The 20,975-nt window shown below is 43.2% G+C and overlaps 1 protein-coding gene across 8 annotated transcripts in view; it reads left to right on the forward strand.

Moving 5' to 3' along the window:
* SLCO5A1 (solute carrier organic anion transporter family member 5A1) overlaps nt 1-20,975 on the forward strand; it is a 124,916-nt gene that overhangs the window by 89,760 nt on the left and 14,181 nt on the right. For 6 of the 8 annotated variants that reach the window (XM_036232804.1, XM_036232803.1, XM_036232806.1 and 3 more), the window contains 4 exons: nt 7,409-7,568; nt 9,182-9,423; nt 11,434-11,498; nt 14,220-20,916. In XM_036232804.1, the coding sequence (XP_036088697.1) occupies nt 7,409-7,568; nt 9,182-9,423; nt 11,434-11,498; nt 14,220-14,677 (925 nt within the window). In that variant the 3' untranslated portion in view covers nt 14,678-20,916. The remainder of the gene's footprint in view (nt 1-7,408; nt 7,569-9,181; nt 9,424-11,433; nt 11,499-14,219; nt 20,917-20,975) is intronic. The other 2 variants (XM_036232808.1, XM_036232807.1) reach the window with 2 other exon arrangements.

A 20,975-nucleotide genomic window follows, 5' to 3' on the forward strand; every position in this document is an offset into this window, starting at 1 on the left:
AACATGTGTGGCTGAAAAGTTAAAATACTGCAGAGGGTAGAAAATAAAAATTGATGCCTTGCTCCATCCTCAACCTCCAATCTGAAGCATCCAAATATTTAAACGAATGTTTATCACCTTGATTTTGAGGGAAGGTTTCTGGTATTTCCTAGCACAGAGTCCAGCACTTAGTACATGCTGAAGAAAAGCTAGTTTCTTGCCTCTGTTCCCTTCCCTTCTAGATCATGCCAAGCAGTTCCTTTTCTTCCTTGAGAGATGAGGGAATGTCTGCCATCTACCTCCGCCCAAGGATGTTACTCACAGTGACACTGAAACTAGTAAGAACTTGATGTAAATAACACCCGAATTGTCTAAATCCATGAGTTCTGATACACTTCTTCTCCTTCACTTGTATTCAACCAAGAAAAACTTGGAAGGAAGGCGGAAAGATGCTACAAGGGTCCAATCGTGCCATCATTTTGCAGCCTGACTCCAGTGAGGTTTATAAATGAACAAAACCCAGTTTTCCTGGAGAATTTCTCCGGCTCCCCAAATACTTCTAGGAAGGTAGTCTAAAACGGAATCACTGTAAACATTTTTGGGTGGTCCAACTGCATAGGCGTTCCATTTTTAGAGTCGCAGTTACCTTCGTGTGAGAAATAATGGGCCCTCTCTCTGATCAGGGCGTGGGCTGCAGGTCAGCTTCTTCTCGCTCCGTTGGCTGAGTGTTCTTGTGCTCATCGCTGTGTGGTTGGCCTGCAGCTTGGTGCCTGGGATGGAGTTGGGAAATTTTAGAAGGATGAACTTTTCCTTTTAATCTGAAGCAGAGTCACCGTCTTTTTGTGCAATGAACCGGATGTGTATTAGTGGTTTCTAAAAAATTTAGATTTGATAGCCACAATGTGGAAATGACATAAGTGTTCATCAGCAGATAAATAGATAAGTAAAATGTGATATATACATACAATCAAATACGATTCAGCCTTATAAATAAGGAAATTTTGTAAGACGTGACAATGTGGATGAACCTTGAGGACCTTATGCTAAGTGAAATAAGCCAGCCACAGAAAGACAAACATGACGTGATCCCACTTACATGCGGCATCTAAAATAATTGAATTTCTAGAATCAAAGAGTGGAATGCTGGTTGCCAGGGGCCGGGTTAGGGGAGTGCGAAGTTACTGATCATCTGGCACAAACTTTCGGTGAAGCAAGACGAATCAGCTCTAGCAATCTATTGCTTAACATTGTACAATAGTCACAACACCATACTGTACACTTAACATATTTTTTTAAGAGGATAGATCTCACGTAAAGTGTTCCAACCACAGTAAAATAAAAATTTAAAAAAGCCTTCAGATCTCAGGATCTGATGCTTTTTTGTTATGAAAGATCCTAGGAGCTCTAACTAAATACCCTGGCCCATTTCCAACTGAGGTAATTACGTTCCCAGCACCCACAATTTCCCTGCAGTTTTAATCAGGAAATGTGTTTTTCTTCCTCTCTCTGTCTGCTGAACTGTGTTTCACACAGGTGCATCCTAATCTTGCAGCCCAACACCCAGGATTTATGGTGAACGCTGTGGCTTAACTAATACTGAATATAAGCACATTTCATAGTGTGAGTCATTACTCACTCTACCCTTTCTTCAAATAATTTCTTTAAATGGGGTTAAATCTGATGTCCACGTACAGTATTTTTTTACCAGTACTAAGTCTTGTTAAATCATTTAATAATCTTAGCTTTATTATCTTCCATTTATCAAGTGTCATCTCTTTGAACTTAAACTGAAATCTATTATATCATCTTCTGGTTTTGTGACTTGAGCTACTGGGCCAGAACTTTTCCAGGGATGGTTTCTTGAGCTTTTGCAGTTTTGGAAAAGCCTTTTCTTAGTTCTCTGTGTTCGGCAGTGAACGTTGGATGGAGTGATCCACTCACTCCCACGTGGCTCCAAACTCTCAGAGGATGGGATTTTCCTGAAGTTATTTCTCTCAGCACAGTTGTATTGTCTCAAAGTGCTAAGATTATAGAAATTAAATAAATAGCGTCTGTTAATTCAGACCTTGCCGCAGCTTCACACAGGTGCATTTTATTTTCTTGTCGCCACTTCTGGTCTTGCCTTTCTTCCATGTGGAGTATTTAAGTAGTAGGCTACTACTAGCCCTTCATCTGACTAGTGTTTCTGGCCAGATCACTTCTAAATCCTCCAGTTAAATTGCCCCTCTCCACATCTTTGTGTCACAGACAGCTTCAGCTACTGAAGTTTTTTCCTCCACTGTTTAAATCTTTTGGCATCATTTAAAATCTTTTATTTGTTATAGACATTACTAATTTTAAAGGAAATGTCTGCGAAGCAGGCAGAAAGTTTACTTAAAGGATCTTAGGTATGTGTGTTTCTGGATTATCCTAGTTATTTTTATTAATAGACTTGGAATTCATTTTTAGCTGTGAGTATGTGATTCCATCTATTGGGAGACACAGACAAAATTTATTTCACTTTAAAAGTAGCAGGGGGTTATGAAATATAAGCAAATTTAATTTTGTAACCAAGATCTAAACAAATCCACATGAAATCTATGAAACTATGTAATATCTGCTTAAATGTAGAAAGACTTTTTATTTCAAAAGCACATATGATCTTATTAAGCTAAGGACCAAATTTATAATTCTATAAGCTTGTATTAACATAGTCAATGGAAAATGTTCATCATGAAATGTTAGCAGAAAATAAAATAGAATTTAGAACTCTATGTAAAATCCTGATAACAATCTGTTATTAACGTTAACCTATATGCATATTGAAAAAAGACCAGCAGGCAATATACTAAAAGCATAATAGTGGATAGTCCTGGATGATAGCATTATGTGTGAGTTTAATTTTTCAGCCCTTTAGTATTTTCCAGATTTTCTACCATTACTAACAAATAAAGGTATCGCAAAAATACTGTATAAGGGACACATCATTTTATAAAAAATGATTCCAAATTTAGAGAGATGCTTTGTATCAGTTATAGGTTATTATATCCAAATTTCAAGTTATTCCTAGCTCGAATTCGTCGGCTACACAGATTAAGGAAGCTTTATCAATAAAAGTAATGGTGGGATACAGTAATCACACCTTCGATGAAATAGTCCTCTGCGAGCCGACGCTAGTCCCTGTGCTATCACATACTCTGCTTTGTCGATTGTCCTCGCTCTCTGCTCACGTGGGCAGGGCGGGTGTTCATAGCCATAGACTAAACGTCCGACCGAAGCCATACAGCTACTAAATGGTGACCTTGAAACTAGACGCCCGTCCAGTTCTTTCCCCACTGTCCTCTGTAGGAGTGAATTAGCACATCACTTCTTCCTTTTTGAAAAAAGAAACAGGGCACGACAAAGGCCTTTTAACCTCCATATGTGTGATTGTGTCATTGTTTGTTCTTGTTCATGCTTCCGCCACGTGTGGGTAACGAGAGCTCGCCCGTGTCTTAGCGCCCGTATTGTGCCAGGCACCACGGGGAACACATCCACTCATCTAATCCTCCCAGCGCCCACGTGAGAAAGACCTTATATCTCCGACCTACAGGTGTGAACTCTCTTTAGATTTGTTCGCAGCACTTATGAATCGTAGACGTGGAATTGAACCCAGCTCTTTCCCGACTCTAAGGCTTGGGCACAATGACAGCTGAGGGCCATGAAAGCTACGCTACAGCTCTCTCTAGGAAGACGGAGGCAGCGATGAGCCACCCAGAAGAGTCTTGCTAGAGAAAGCAAAACTACGGCCACGTGCACAAAGCTGTCTTGCTGGGGCAGTGTACACGCTACAGCGACCGGTGTAACTGGGTTTAAACACATCTCTGATTCTTGTGAGCTGCGTGGCCTTTAGCAATGCTTATCTTCTCAAATTTCCAATGTCCTCATATGAAACACAGAGGCTCAGTAATAATAACTGTAATTCTAATGAGGAATAAATGAGGTAACTTATTTCTGGAGTAAAAATAGGGCTCTGTGGTGTTAGTTTTAATGATAATGATGATGATAAAAAATAATAATTATAAGCCTGAAGTTGCATAGCTATCTATCGCCAAAGACGGATTTTAATAGGAAGCCAAAAATTTAAGTAGCATTGAAAAGAAACGTTTTAATTAAAATCTTATTGAAGACTGAGTTAAATCGATAAAGATTAAGAAATTGTGAGAAAGTTACCAGTTTTTATAGTTGGTTAGTATATTTTGCTAAAAAGATTTTTTTTTATGTGTGAATCATACATAGTCTTGTAATCCATGTGGTTTGACCATAAGATGCATAGATTTCTACTTGTCATGTCTTGTAATAGGGAGAAACTTAAGAGGAAGCAAAAAGATTCAGGTGCTCCTCTTTGATTTATAGAAACCAGTAGAAATATGTCAGATGGGGAAGTTCAAGAGTTCTTTGGTCTCGGGGTGGAATGAAGTGACATGTGTGTGTGTGTGTGCGTGTGTGTGATTTGAGAGCAACTGTGTCCTTACATACCCAGCTGTCATGGCCGCAGGGCAGAGGTTTTTACAAATTATGTTAAACCACTATCTGTTTTACCACTGCATATGGCTTCCCATAAATGTCGATCCTTAAGCAACTAATTTAAGATTGGGGAGCAGGCTCGCTCTTCTTCCCTTTTTCATTGTCTCCCCATGGCTGGCATTCTTGAAGCCTCAGTGATCGTGGGACATGTCATTACAGCTCTCACAGTTTCCTATTCTTTAAAAAAAAGTTGTGCTAGGTCATCACAGAGACCTCTCCCATCTCTCTAATTCCATAATGCCGTGATTTTTATGGTAAGCTATCACGGGTGACTCTCAGGCTTGCAGCTTGAGCCTTGTAGTTACAAGGCCTTTATTGGCGAGGCCTTGTTCCTTGGTGGAATTCACACTTACAGTGACTCTGAGTTTACACGGGCGTCTTATTTGGAAGGCTAGCTTGTCAAAAATGCTTTCGCTTATTGGAAAAGGTGAGGCCCAGGCCCTTTGCCCAAGGATAAGCTCATTACATAGCTGCTGTTATGCACTGTACGCCCCCCAATCATGAGTTCACTTCAGGCTAAGGAGAGGTTGCTTCATGCTACTCAGGTTTAAATACTTGCATTGTTATTGTATTCACTCTGTTTTCTGGAGAGCGCGTGATGATAAAAGAAGGAATAATTATTCTTTAAAAGTTTTTTCTTTTTTTTCAGCACAGGGATTAACCATCTTGGCATCTTTATTTTTTTTGTGCCAGAATAGCCTTTGTCCCTCGTGACGTTTTCGTGAATGCCCCCTTCTTTTCCCTGCTAGTTATATTTGTTGCCTGTTTTGATGTCTCCTAGCTTTTCATGTTGTATTGTTTCTTTGTATCAGACGCCATGATCGCATGAGAAAAGCAGGCACACCCAAGGGTGACCTGGGCCTGTGCCTCTGTTTCTGGAGCTCGGGAAAGCTTTGCCTTCCTGTCACAGGGTGTTTGGAGCATCTGTTGATATTACCTTTAGGCTCTTTTCTACTGAGTAAAGGAGGGGTGTTTGGAATCTGTGGCTCTTACACATGAACACAAAGCATGTGGCTAATAAGAAATTTCTTGTAACTTCCAAATAGCAACCGTAACAAGCATATGTTTACATTTGGAGCCTGTCGTTTTTAGTGACTAAGCACGCAGGAATCTAAAGCCTCTTTTATTTGGTCATGGCTTGCATCTAGTTCTCGAGGAACTAGTGAAGAGAATAGCAATGCACACAGAATGCTTTTCACATGGTACCAGTTAACCCAGCACCGATCAGCTTCAGGGTGAATCATCTGGCCTCCCTGGACCTCCGTTTTGTCATCTGTGGAATGTGGTGGTGGGTCTAGAACAGGGTTTCTCAGCCCCAGCACTACCGAGGTTTGGGTCAGTTAATTCTGTATTGCGGGAGAGGAGCGGTTCTGTATATCGTGTGATATTTAGAGGCATCCCTGGTCTCTACCCGCTAGATGCCAGTGGTACACCCTCAGCGGTGAAAATTGAAAGTATCTCCTGACATTGGGAAATGTCACCTGGAGCAAGGCCCAGGGGCCAACGAGGAATTACTGCGGTCTAAAATCACATTTTTGAAGGTATATTTAAAAGTTAAAATTGGAAGACTCTAAGAGTTTGTAAGCATAATAATTATTGGTGTCTTATGATAAAATTTCTTCTGTAGAGTGACATATATGAAGAACAGAGTTCATTTTGCTTTTGCCTTTTTTGAAACGTTTCTCGGTAAGGTTTAAATATGGTTATAATTTTGTTCCTTCCATTAATATCTGAGGACTCAGTTATCAAAGTGTGAAACAGGCCACAGGCGAAAAGCGTTTGAACAAACAAAACTTCGTGTTTATAGATTAATATGACATATGGTTGGGGTGGGCCAGCTGCTGGATGAGTAGTGATTCAACACAGTCATCAACTATAAGTCGTGGCATAGAACAGACATTCCAAAATTTCTGTCGAATGTGTGGATGGTGAGTAGATGGGCAGATCTGCCGTTGCTAACTCCTGTGACTTTAGGAACAGCGCTTCATCAGCGACAGCTACAAATGGTGGACATGGAAGCAGGCGACAGCGGTCACTGGGTATGAGCACACTCTTCGGTGGGTCTCCCATGGGTGCCTGACTGCTTCTGTTCTTTCCCAGCCGTTTCCTTTTACCTCTCTCCACGGCCCTGTATTCTTTCTTGCCTTCTCCTCGCCCTTTTGTATTTGTTACCCGGGTTGATTTTAGAGCTTTTGTATTCTGTTATTTTTATTTTTAACCAGACGCCATGATCTCATGAGAAAACAAAACCCACCACGTTTAACGGAATCCACATCCAGGCACTGTTGAGAGGGGAGGAGTGTTTAACTTTTCTTTTTGGGTCAAACTAGGGATACGATTCCTGATCTTCGAAAACCACTTCCTTTGGATTTTCTAGAGTCTCGTGTCTTTCTTTGGTAATTCACTCTAGAACAATGAAAGGTTTTGGTTAAAGGAACCTGTGTTGGCAACTGCGATTGATAGGTTCTAGGGTGATGCCCTCATAATGATGTTATCGATTCGCCCCCCCCCCCAATATTCCCTACATTTTACAGATAAAGAGATCGAGGCCCAGATTTGTTGAGAACCAGAACCGAGTGGCCGGGGTTAGTGGTTGCATGAGGGTTAGAACTGCAGAGCCCCGATGCCGAGACCAGATCCACGGCACCGAGGTGGAGGGCAGACTCGAGGCAGGACAGATGTTCGGGTACAAAAGCGTTGCATCTGTGGTGCCAGAAAACTGTGAGACTTTTCTTTACGTTCTGTTTTGAAGTCACGAAAGGAAGTATCCAAGGACAGCTACTTGGCAGCACGATCAGTTTGATTTAATGGGAAGATCTCTAAAATGAATGGATTAGTTTTATTTTAGTCAGTGTCGTTGAGACCCGCCTCTTCTCTCTCCTAGGCCTTCGCTCACCATGCCTCACAGGAACCTGACAGGAAGCTGCAATGTCAACTGCGGTTGTAAAATACACGAGTACGAGCCAGTGTGTGGATCGGACGGGATTACGTACTTTAACCCTTGCCTGGCTGGCTGCGTTGCCAGTGGTAACCTCAGCACTGGGGTGAGTACTTTGCACAAGTCCCTGTGTTGCTGTGAACCCCACGTCCCGTGACAAGGACGTGTTAGAATGCAGGCTTCGCGTGACTTCAGAAACACACGACTTCAGTCTCCCTTTTCCCGCAACTTCAGATAACCTACAAAACACACCTCGACAAAAGCCCGGAGGAAGGAAAATCACGCAGCACCTTCACCCTTTCCCGGGGCGATGGGAGCGTTTGGTGCGGCCGTGCGCTCTGCGTGGACCCTCCCTTTCTTTGCATTTGGTGCCAGCTCAGTGACACTTGATAAGCTTGCGTGCTGGTCCTCTCCATTGTTGCTCTGACCGGGCCCCTGTGGTAGAGTTGAAGGTCAAGATGACCACGTTTGGTGCCTACAGAAGACCATAGGACTGTCCCTCCCCTCATGAGAGCCTGCGAAGATGAGCAGTGGCCATTATTCATAGATGATCAATTCAGACTTTTTTTTTTTTTTTTTAGCTTTCAGAATAAAGATATTTCTGTCAGTTCAAGAATAGGCTATTTTGAGAATTCCCTTCCCCGTGAATTATAAATAGGCTGTAATACTGTGGGGGAAGGTTTTCGTATTCTACTCAGTTCCGTATTGAGCCTGGTTTCATTCTTTGCATAAAAACAGATTGTAGGAGGCTGCAGAAAGGTCAAGCTGCACTTCCTTGTTCTGTGCAGGTGGTCAGGGGTTACACCGTTGACCGCATGTGTTCTGGAATGTCACATCTGACTTCTGAGTTTCAAACTAGAGTGGTAAGTTGAGAATTCCTGCTGCCGGCTCCCCCTTATATAATTGGTGAGCTCCGGTGTGTGACCAAGTCGAAAGGGACAACAAGATCTGCTCTCCGCGGCTATGTCCCTTCCCTGGAAATGCCCGAGAGTCCCCTGGCGCGTAGCCGTCATTCTTAAAAAGAGGCCAGCAGTCCTCAGAGCCCCGACAGCTGAACAGTGCCCCTGACTTCGTATTCGTTCCAACGGCCTCCCTAAATGACTGAGAAGTCACAGTGACAGTGAGTTCAGCCGATGTCAGTGAGGAAAAGCAACATAATAGTCAGGAAGCTTAATTGAAACACCTTTTCAGTTCCTTAAATTAGCTGGTTTCAAACGAAACGGCCACGGCCATGTGTACTACACACGGCGCCCAAGGAGCCACGGTTGCATCGCGAATGATCTGCATTCGTTTAACAGATAATTTACGTTAGTTCTTACTGTGCGTTCAGGGTTCTGCCAGGTGCTCTGCTGAACGCAGATGGAAGACAAGGCTCGGTTCCTCTTTTGAAAAGCCCAAGAGTTAGACAGCAGTTGAAGCAGCATTTAATTATGACCAAAAATGAGTGCGTGAAAGAGGAACTCTCTAGAACTGAGTTTTGGAAGCTTCTCAGAAAAGTTTAGGTCGAAACAGTTTTGACCAGTGGATTTTGGTATTGGGCACTTTGGAGGCATTGGACGGACGCTTAGCAATGAGGAAGATACTTCCAAGTCAATCGTTTGCATGTTGTGAAATACTAGAGTTATTCTAGAGGATTTTAACTTAACTTTGTCTTAATATTCCTGTGCTGAATTTTGCTCTTGATTGGCATTCAACTGACCTTTATTACCTGTCACTTAGATGAGGAATTACACGGAATGCACCTGTGTCCAAAGCCGGCAAGTCATCACCCCGCCCACAGTGGGACAGCGCAGCCAGCTCCACGTGGTCATTGTCAAAACTTATCTCAACGAGAATGGCTATGCTGTGTCCGGGAAGTGCAAACGGACCTGTAACACCCTCATCCCCTTCTTAATTTTTCTTTTCATAGTCACCTTCATCACAGCATGCGCCCAACCATCAGCCATCATAGTAACACTCAGGTGAGAAGCGCGCTTCATCGCAAGGGGGTGGGGAAGATGATACACGCAGAATGGCCAGAATGCACGTTCTAGGGACGGGTGTGGGAGGGCACGGAGGAAGGCCAAGCTAGATCGTGTGGGAGAGCACTCACGTTTGCCTGGCAGACGCAGGAGCAAGAAGTCTTCCCGTGTCAGAGAGGGAGAGGAAGGTCTTGCCATTGCACGCTGCTCAGCTTTGTTCAGATGGATTTTGTTCCCGTCGGTTAGGGAAACATCTTTTGGGTGCCTTGCCTTTGGTTCCCGAAGCCTCTGCCCTACAAGGTTCAACTTCGGGAGCTGAAAGCTGTCACTGTCACCGTGTTGGCTACAAGAAACCTGGCCCCAGAGGAGGCCAGAGTCATTTTGGCGAAGTTGCTGAATTGTGCATACGGCAAAATATATCATCTCCAACCTCGTAGCTAGTTAATACCTCCAGGATCAGTGACAGTTCATGCCGGGTCCACAGTCCGAAATGCTGATTTCATTAATTTGACTATCGTGTAGTATTTTGGAGTTGAACCAGGAAAGGGCAGACTGCAAGATGTAACTCCTCCGTTGTTCACACGGTGCTTTCTCTGTCGTAGTGTGTTCTTTTGCTTATTTGAGACTATGGGCGTGATCTTAATGAAAACCCTATTAAAAATGTTGAAACGAGCACATTCAAATCAGGGTGTCGGTATTTGCAGTAAGGACTGCGGTGGGCCAAGGGAGGAAGGGGACAGCGTGCTGGAGGAAGGGGAGCACCCCGCAGCGGCCCAGGGGGCGGGGGGCTGCAGCGCGGGCGGGAGGGAGGGCGGGGGGTCCGTCCTGCTTCTGACCGTTACCCCCTCCCTGGATCCTCGCTGCCCCTGGTGGGAAGCACCTGCTGAGGCATCATCCTTCGCAGGGCCTTGGGGCTGCCGGCTGCTCGGTCCGCGCGTTCTGGCCTCCCTTCTGTGGGATGCTGAGTTAGATGTGTCCCAGCCAGTTCGTCCCTGGACAGTAAGATGCCGGCACAGGGAGGCCCCGCTGGCTCGTTCACGCAGTCCCTCCGTCAGGAGACACTCGTGGCGGGGCAGCGATGTGTGCGGCGCTGGACAAATGCTGCGGGAAGAGAAAGGAGGCGGGGAGTAGGTGACCAGGGCACGCGCCGGGCTGTGGGAGTTTCGCATTCTCTACCCAGAACCCTGTGTGTGTGGAGTGGAAAGGATGAGGCGCTTCAGCGTCCGAAAATGTAGATCGTTAACAGTCTGGTTCCTCGAACTTTAATTCGACAGGAGATGTTAAATAATCCTATTCTTTGAACGTGGATTCTGCAAGAGACGTTAAATCACCAAGAAAAAGCCTGCCCAGTTCATAGTGATCAAACGTGGCAAATCGCCAGTTGGCTTGTAACCCAAAACTTCGGGAAAGGAGCCCTTTAATCTTCAGTAATTACAAAATCAATAGGCTCCACTCTTCTTGCCGTGTGAGAATTGCTCGGAACACAAGTTTTAGGAAAAGAAGGGACAATGAGATAGCTGGGAGAGAGTCATTGTTTTCCTTTGAATTTTGACTCAGTTCCTATATGTTTTTCGACTATATCTTTAAAAAAACCTTTTTTTCTCTATGCTTTTCCTTGAGAAACTACATAACTGTCTGTGCACACACCTACCATTATGGAGAGCGTAGGCAACAAAGAGAAAATGCTCTATATGTTGAACAGAACTGCGTTGGGGGGCCCCGTTAGCGCCGTCCCTGTACCTTCAGCCATGACCCTCTGGCCCTCATGAGTGTTTACACAGAAACAACAGTAGATCAGAATTTCTCTTGTGTCTGCACTGGGGAGACTTTTATTCACTGTAGGTCTGGCCACCAGCCGTCCTGCTGGGCCGTCGTTAGTTAATTCTTGGGGACCAGAGATTTAGGTGCAGCATCTCTGGGTCCCTGGCTCCATGCTAAGCAGGCTTGGTTTGACAGCTGTTTTCCCGAGAACACAATTTCAAAGCGTTTCTTTCCGTCTCTTCGCCTCAGGTCCGTGGAAGACGAGGAGAGACCTTTCGCTCTGGGGATGCAGTTCGTTTTACTGCGAACGCTCGGTATGTTTCTTAGTTTTCACGCGTGCCACTTTGTTCCTCTTTGCAGATGGCAACCCCTCACTGTCCTTTAAAAATGGCAAGTCAGGTCATCCGTTACCACTGAATTAGGGAGGATGTTATCGGCGAGGGGTGAGGGCCCCGCTGCCTCGTGATCTGATTTGAACTAAAAGCTGACAGTTCTGCCATTTGATGAAACAAAACAAAACAAAACCGACTTTAGGTCAGTTTCTTCTTCACCGTGAGCATAAACTTAGGCTGAATTCCCCAGAGGGTTTTGTACAGTGAGGAATATTGAACCAAACAATCGCGATGCGTTTATGATCCTGGCTTTTTGTCCCTGAATGGGGATTGGTGCTCATTTTATTGGTGAAAATTTCAATTCCGTGCTTCTTTCCAGTGACTTTATTGGAGTGTGGAAAGAGTGTACCTATCAAGCTTTCTGAGGAAAAGAAATAAGAATTCTAAAAAGAAAAAGGAAAGATCCCCAAATTGACATATGGGGACAGCCCTTTACTTATTAGCAAGAGAACTCTTTAGTGCTGTGTCCACGTGGGAAGTCACAAAGTTCACTTGGGCAGAAAGAATATCATTTTGGGTTTTCCAAACATTGCATCGGCCTCTGATGTCCGGGGACAGTGCATGGAAAATGGCGTGTGAAGTAGTCCGTTTTCTTGATCAGTTCCAATGTGTTTTTAATCGACTTCCTCATTGCCAGGCGTTTTTTTCTTTCCAAAGCGCCAGTCTGATTTCCTTCAGCTGTTATTTTCCCCCAGTAATCAGTCTCGTTGTCGACAAGACAAAAAACAATTTCTGATTCAGATGTTTTATTTCAGTTTTGAAGGGCGAAACATTTTCACATGGTATCATCTGACCCTTCGAAGCCTTAATCCTCTCTGGAATTCTCAGTTTGTCATAGGTTGGGGTTGATGGCCTAGTCTGAGAGTGAGCACTTTCCAGTGAGTCTCAGAGGCCTCTGGTTGCATTGAATGGGTGGCTTGGTTTTTGGTCCCAATAAGACTTTACAGAAAGTACCATTTTTCAAAGCCTGCTGGCTGGTTAGAGGAAATTCTGACAGACTTTGATACAAGTAAGAAGCATGGCTTATACTTCTAGTTGAAAACTAAAAAGTTATTTTCAAAGAAGGAGATTTGCGTAGCAAAGGGGTAGTTGAATAGGAGCAGAAAAAAAATAGTCCCTCCTTTTTCCTTGGCCTCTCTCCGATGCCGTGGAGTCGGGGTGATTGGACCTGGATGCGGAAGTAAAGGTTAACTGACGGATGCTGCAGCATGAGGAATGTGTGGGAGGGAGAACGTTCCAGGCATTTATTGTTTCCTTCCATTTTAGCTCAAGTTTTATTGATTGTGAAAAAATGCGCTTAGGCCAACAAGCTAATGTCTGTTTCCCCAAATTCCAAGGCAAAAAAGAGTTTTAAATATTTTAAAGCCGTTAAATTTTAATGTCATGAATCTACCTCCTTTCATTTTGTTTTATTTATTTTTTAAATTTTATTTTATTAGTTTCAAGTATACAGTACATTGGTTAGACATTTATATCGTTTATAAAACGATCCCCCTAATGGCTCCTTCTCTCCTCCGGCTCTCCACCTAGCCATTACATTAATGCTGACTGCATGGCCTGTGCCGTGCTCCCCATCCCCGTGACCTTCTACATGAATAGAGCATATTTAAATACTTTTAAATATTCACTCACAGCCTCCTGGGCCATTAGCCCATGTCTCCTCCCTCGTTCCCTCCCTTCTTTTTCTTCTTCGCTTCCTCCCTGGCCCCCACGTCCCCAGCATTTCCTTCCGTAAACTCCCATCGAGGTTCCGTGGGCTGTCCTATAGGTCCTTGGGATGCAGGGAATAAAAGGCGTAGCCCCCGCCATCACGGAGCCTAAGGGTGACAGGTTTGCAGATGTTTTAAATGCCGTGTGATAGTTGATAGAATGGAGGTCTATACAGAATTCAGGGAGAATACAGTGGCATTTGAGTGAGCCAGGAATTTAAAGGAGGGGTCGATATTTTCAGCGTGAACAAGTTAGGGATGGAGAGACATTTCAGTAAAGGGAGTAACGTGTAATGAAGGAAGTCTGCTTGGGTAGACTTTCTTATGGGATTAAAGAAATGCCTATATGCTAGCCCCTAGATAAGCTGCTATGCATCACTGATGTTTCCTAAGCTTCAAAGATGAATGTTATGCCTTAATTATTTCCATACCTCAAGGACCTTTATAAAATTGCCATTTGATATGGTTTCTGGATTACAGTGGACCAAGCTTTCCTCATCCAATCCTAGAACCCACTAGAACTAAGTGTGTTGAATTCTGGTGGACTATAAGGGGTTCCGTTATAGCCTTTAATAACAAAATCTGATTTTAAAATAGTATTTAATAACAAAATCTGACTTTTAAGTTTAAAAGGATCCCCTAGTTGCATTTTTGGCAATAGACGTTTTTACGATCTTAAAAATCAGTTACACGTTCCGTGTTGCAAACCGGAAGGTTTAAAGTATTAACAGTTCAGTGAACAGCTTTATAATAAATATATTATGATAGGATGCGACATGTATTTTTAAAAAATTATGTCACGCAAGGAAACCACTTCCTCCCACTGGTTTCAGAGCGCACAAAGCGCTTTGCTAATCTAGGAACCTGTTTTCTTTGCTTTCATGAGATGTGCTAAATATTTTTCTTCTTTCTCCCCCCCCCCCCACACCTCTAGCATACATTCCTACTCCAATTTATTTCGGAGCCGTTATCGATACCACCTGTATGCTCTGGCAGCAGGAGTGTGGAGTGCAAGGTTCTTGCTGGGAGTATAACGTGACGTCATTTCGTTTTGTCTATTTTGGTTTGGCGGCCGGCCTCAAATTTGTTGGCTTTATTTTTATTTTTCTGGCCTGGTACTCCATTAAATACAAGGAGGAAGCGCCGCAGAGGCAGACGTGGCGGGAACGCCCTCTGGGCACCGTGAGCGAGATGGTGGGCCACCCCGCCAGGGCCAGTAAGTACCCGCGGACCAGATCGTGCCCGGTTTTCAGCACCCAGGGAGAATTCCGCGAAGAGACCGGTCTGCAGAAAGGGATCCCGTACACGGCACAGACCTACCCGGGGCCCTTCCCAGAAGCAATAAGTCCCTCCCCAGACCCGGGGCCGGAAGACAACCCTGCCGCCACGTAGCCGCCCTCCCGACCCTGGACAACGGAAGACGTGGGTTGTGTTGGTCGAATTGAATATGGCGACTTGAGAAACACCTGTGCCTTCTTTTCTTTCTTTTCCTTTTTTAACCTCTAGAGACACGATCCTCAAACCAACAAAACTCAGTAGCCACAGCCACTGTTGATTGAGGGCTGGATACCTCAACAAGACTGAGAGCCTTTCCCCGCCTTCTCTCCAAGAAGGAGTCGAGATAGATTCGTCACCATTTCTGCCGTGTTAATTTAATGCTCACGCTCCTATATGGTAATAAGGCCCGAGGTACATGGTTAACGAAATCACGGGAAGTGTAATGGCGGTGCCTATCATTAGCATATGCTCCAAACAGAGGTGACCTTGACCATGACTTTGCATTCGCGAGTCAGTTTTTAGATCTGAACACCTACTGTGAGTCCTGCTACAAAGCACAAATGAATTTGCCTCAACTATGCAATTTGATTGGGAAAAATGTAAGGGCAGCATGTTACTTTTGCTTTCAGAGGCTAAAGCAGATCGGTTTTTGAAAAGAGGAAGCAAAACTTTCCCTAAAGTACTGTTAATAGCATTTTAAGCCATAGCAGAGTTACGAATCAGGTAGAATTTTCCAGATGCTTCAAAGGAACCGTGCGCATAAGCGTGATAAAAGAACAGCTACTTAATTTCATGAGCCACGTTCTCTTTCTGTCTGTCTGCCCCATCGTAAGATGGTTAAAGAGGCTGCTACATCATACATCTGATAGCTTGAATATAAACTCCAGTATTCCTTTATAAGGGGCTTTAAAACCAGTGTGCTAAACAATATGGCTAGCAACTGTCATTTGAGATGCGTAATAAGGAAAGGAAGTCATAACTTTCTCATCTGAGAACATTGCTGCAGAAATTCTTTTAACCCTTAAGGGCCTCTGTAACCTTGATGCTCAAAAATAGTTGGAATAAGGAATTCCAGAGAAGATTGAGTCCCACCCGATGAGTTTAGTTATATGCCTGGGAACACTAGCAAATCTGTATTGTTCTCTCACGTACAGAGAATTGCTATGGTTGCTACTGAAATTGAGTCATTAAACCAGGAAAGCTATACCTGTCACGTGAAAATCATGTTGAATACAGGAAGAGGGAGATCTGTGAGCCTAAGCGATGCTTGAAAATTATTTAAAATAAACTGGTCTGTCGTACCGAATCCTACTTTATCAGGGTTAGAATTATTTTACACCACCCTTGGGCTCCTTTCTTCCGTGACCTTCTGGGAGTGCTCTGAGGGAGGACTTCTCTGTTCCTTTGGGTTCATGGTCCTTGATCCTTTCCAGTACTTCCCAGAACATCACTTCGACTTAGTGATGTGCCACACCAAATGCTTTCTACGCGGTCCGAGGCGGACGCCTCCTGTCAGCACTGTGGACTGATGGCGAGTGAACTCACGCGCTCTGGCTCCCCAGAAAGGGAATCATGGCAACTCAGATTTAGCAGGGACTGTCAGGTCCAAATACCCATATCACTGTTTCTGCCAAGGAGCCTGTGCTTGTGTCGCACTCATTTGGGGAAACATTTCCCTGGCTGGTTTCGTCTCTTGCACAGACGGAATGTGATTGACAGAACTGCCCTGTGATTCAGGCCTTTAGCTGTTCACCCTTGGCCCTGGTGGGATCGTGTGAATATTCCTGGGTCCAAGGTGGTTTTCCTCTCTAACTAGAGATGACATTAGTCAAATGGTTCTCTTGGTCACATGCAGTTTGTGGAGAGGGTTATTACCGTTCACCTGAATAATGTCGGATAATGGGTGGAGCCAGTGGTCTCGGTGACAAGGACTTCCCTTCGAGAAGTCTTGTTTGGCTAAGTCATAAGAACCATTGTTGCCTGTAATTATATTGGCATCTGTCAAACTTTGGTCAGTGTGGTACATGTTGGAGGTCTTTGAAGGATATTATTGGTTAACCCAGTATCGACTCTGAGGCCTTGGGGTCCCCTGGACCCTCTACAGGAAATCCAGATCCTTTCGAAGAGAGAGTTTCATTTTGTGTTGGAGCTAAAGATAGGTCAGTTGGGGAGAGGGGATGTTTTCTTAATTTCCATCTGATCATTAAGAAATTGCACTGAGAGAATTTTGGTGGGATTGTACTTTTTTTTCTTTCTTTCTTTGTAGCTAAGGTTTTGTGTTCCAGCACTCTTAGGGTTTCTTTCTCCTTGGTAGTATATTTTGAAAAGGAGCCACTCTCCGAACTCCAGGATAGAAAGTGATGGACTCATCAGGTCTAAGTAGAGAGCACCCCCAACCCCCGACTTCCTCTGCTTTGAAGTTGTCCAGTTCAGCAATCAATGACCGGGCACCAGTTCTCTATTGGGCACAATTTTACCCATTACCATCTGCCACTCTGTGAAGTCCTTCGGGTTAATTAGGCCAGAATTCAAAGAAATTGGCATGAGTTGTGCACTTCCTAAAGTATCTGATGCTTATAAATAGCATACGTGTCATTCATGTGTTGTGGGTGTGTGTAGGATACGTAGTAAAAACCATGGGGGACTGAAGTTTTAGAACATGTACCAAAATGCTTTGGACTGTGGTAATGTCACTGGAATATTATGTAGTCAAGCTAAAGTGACTCTTTTATAGATGACACCTTTTATGTATGAGGTCCTTACATGCTTGTTAATAAATTGGTTGTGTTACTTTATAGTCATAGCACCTATTATAAGTTTAATTGCCACTCTTCACGGGCTCAGGCTTATAATTCTTGTTTTGGGAAAAGGTCATTATGTTCCTTTATAAACTCTCGATTAATGTATTATTTGGCTTTAATATGCAAATATAATATCACTGAGTCTAGCCCATTAATTTAGAAAGTCCCAATGGGTGGGGTAGGGATTGGAGCACATTCTTTGGTTATCTTTATTACCAAGCTGTTCAGAGCCAAGGCGGAGGGAGAAAGGAGGAGCCGAGAGGAAACAGATTGGCATTCGTTGAGTGTTGACTATTTGCAGAGCATTTTGTCAAGCACTTAATATACATTGTTCATTTTAATCCTCTTAATAACTCCGCAAGATAACTATTTTCATTGTTATTGTGTTTTTGTTGTTGTTGTTTTTAAACAAATGGTGAAAACTGAGGCTCAGAGAGGTAAGGCGACAAGCTGAGGACTGTAGCGTGGCCACGTCAGGATTCGGACGTGGGTTTCTTTGTGTCGGAGGCTCGCTTTTCACACTACATAACACATATGATAGTTCTGACGAACAAAGGCAAGATGTGGCTCTAAGACAGCGAGATGAAGTGTTTCAGTTTTTGATGTGCTACTGTTTTTGAAGAGTAGAGAAGTTATTATTTCTTTGTATAAAATAGAAAAAAAATCTATAGGAACTATTCACATTAAATGTTTAGATTTGCAAGGTAAATTTGCATTTATTTAATTAAGTGTTACATTCAAATTTTTTGTCATAACATACCTCAAGTGTTTGTTTATGGTTCATATTTAATATAGAACAAATCCAATTTTGGTATTAACATTGAGCCTCATAGAGTTTCTGAAATGAAACATTATAAGGAAAGGTAGTTCGGATTTATTGAATCTGAGCTTTGGGGATTTCAGGTGTATGCTCCCCCCCCCTTCCAAATATTAACATTTCCATTAGTTTTTTTGGTGAAAATCCATTTTAAGTTTCCTGATAAAAGTTTCAAATGAACATACACAAAGTGTTACATGCTAAGAAGACATATTCAAAATGTTGTGTGTTACACACCAAATCACTGTCTCCACTGTGACCGTCAGCAGCTGCGGTAACAAACACACACTTGGGACTGTCAGCCATGAGAGGAGGGAGTTACCTGGGGGAGGTAATGGCAGGCCTAAATTTTCCCCACCGACTAAGAGCAGTCTTCCTCAGTCTGCAATTCCAGCTTGCATCCTTTGGCGGGCTTGGAGCCCCAGACATTCTTTTTGGAGCCTGTCATGAATCAGCTGTAGGTTCACCTAAGAGAAGTTTCATCGTTTGAATGGACCGGAAGCATTTGTGGAAATTATCTCGTGTGCCTGGAAGCAGTAGGAAAGCCCAAGCCTAGGGCGGAAGCCAATTCGATTATTTAGGTGCGTACTGAGTATTCCAAGTAGCAGACAGATACCACAATACTGTATAATCTCAGAATTGCCTAGACTGCATGTTCGCCGATTCTCTGTCATGCAGACCGGTAGGTTGGCAGCCTTTCCACCTGTTTGCATTTCCTCTTTCACAGTACAAAGGGAGGGAGTGCCATGCCTGGCAGGTGACGTTAGTGGCCTTGTGCCCTGATCTTTTCTGTCTTCTCAGCTTTCCTCATCTTCTGGGAACTTGCTGGCCGTCTCTGTCCCAGACTTCTTGCAACACTGGAATCAGATCTGTGTATGTCCGAAGAGGTTATTTTAAGCACTTTGTTTTTACTCAGCCCAAGGAAGGGTCAAACATGACGAAAACCCTCCCTGGGTACTCGCTTTTGCAATATTTGAAAAACGAAATGCCTTGGTGCTAGAAGTATTTGACAATGCATGCTCGCCACGAAAATGCAGCACTGCATTCACAGTATTTCACTGATAATGGACCGCATGTGCTTTGCTTTTGGAAATCTGGAGAACTTCCTGGAAAACAAGCACTCGTGACTCTCATTGCTACAGTTAATCATGAACTTGCTGCAGAACCGAAGGGTGTAAGGGGGAATACTTTTTCTATGGAAAACTCAGCGCTTTTGATATTTATTTTAGCAAGAATAATCAGATGCTAAAATAACTTCAGAGAGGGGGAAAATATTTCAGATAATCATTTCTTATTTCTTCTCCAAAAATGTAAACCCATGTAAAGTGTTTTTAATATTGGGATTTTGAAGGTGTTGTCTTTTTCTGGTATTCTACTATTACATGTTAAAATTGAAGGAGAAGGTATTAATAAAATTGCAGGGACATATTAAACCAAAGGGGTGAACAAAAGAAGTTTAAAATTCATTATTTAGGAAAGAAAAATAAGAATAATTGGTAAGTCTTTATAGTGAGCATTTTTCCTGAAAATACATACCTCTACCCCAAACCCCAAATGTTAGTTTAGAAGCAGGAAACAGGCAAGTTGGCCTCTAACTCTTTAGTTAAAGGAAAGATAATACTGTGTCAAACAAACTGGCATTAGAATTCTAGTGGAGTGTGTGTTCAGTGTATGTGTGTGTGTGTGTGTTTGTGTGTAGAGGTGTGCTTGTGATGAAAGGCGTTTTTGAGCTGTTGCATAAAAGAGTTTGCTTTTCTGATTTTTAAAATGAATATTTATTTGGTGTCCTCGTAGGGTAATTTAAAAGATGTATCATTTCCTTGTGTTTAAAGAAATCTATTGTCAGTGTACTAATAAGCCTTGGTTTACAACATCTTGAATACTTGATGATTGGAAATTAAGGAAAAAGGTAAAAAAAAAAAAAGAATAAAGTGTGTTGGATTGAAATTAGTTCGTCTCCTAGCATTTTTGTTGTGTGAAGAGCTGAAGCAATAATACCAGTGTGATCATCCACACCCCCCCCCCAACCCTCATCATGCAAGGAAGATGCAGGGTTTGATTAGATCGAATAGCCCACCATTACTGTGAAAAATGGTAGTAATGAACTCCTTGTGTAACTGATAACTCTGCCTTGAAGCCAAATATCCTATGTGTAAACTGTTAGGACTATAGTTTCAAGAGCCTGTGGTAGCACATTTTCCATTGAGTCCCCAAAGAGAATAATTTTAAGATGGCTTGCCTGTTTAAATTCAAACAGATTTTAGGCCTGCAGAACTGTGTGTCCTGAATATGGCTGAGTTATACTTAAAAATATGCTGGCCCCTGAATCTCAGTGGCTTCACAGCACAAAAGTGTACTTTGAATTTCCATTACATGGCTCTGTGGGTCTGTTCCATGTTAAAATCGAAAGAGAAGACATTATTAAAATTTCAGGAACATATTAAACCAAAGGAGTGAACAAAAGAAGTTTGGAGTTTGTACCTAGAAAAGAAAAATAAGAATAAAAGGCAAGACTTTATAGTGGGAACCAGCCTGCCCGAGGTTCGACCATCTTGAAGCCGCATCAGCTGGAACTTTCAGGGTTGGTCTTGGCTGATGAGCAAGGAAGGGAAGAGCCCAGAGGAAGAGAAAAGACACTTTGTGCCTGGAAGTGACGCATGTCGCCCTGCATTGGTCCAAGTAATTACACGTCCCTGCCTAACCTCTGGGATCCTGGAAGTGCATGGGAGTAAATGGTGAGCACTTAGTGAGTGGTGTTGTTGTTGTTGTTGTTGTTGTTATTATAATAATATTC

The sequence above is a fragment of the Rousettus aegyptiacus genome, unplaced genomic scaffold (assembly GCF_014176215.1).
Source record: "Rousettus aegyptiacus isolate mRouAeg1 unplaced genomic scaffold, mRouAeg1.p scaffold_m13_p_15, whole genome shotgun sequence".
NCBI lineage: Eukaryota > Metazoa > Chordata > Mammalia > Chiroptera > Pteropodidae > Rousettus > Rousettus aegyptiacus.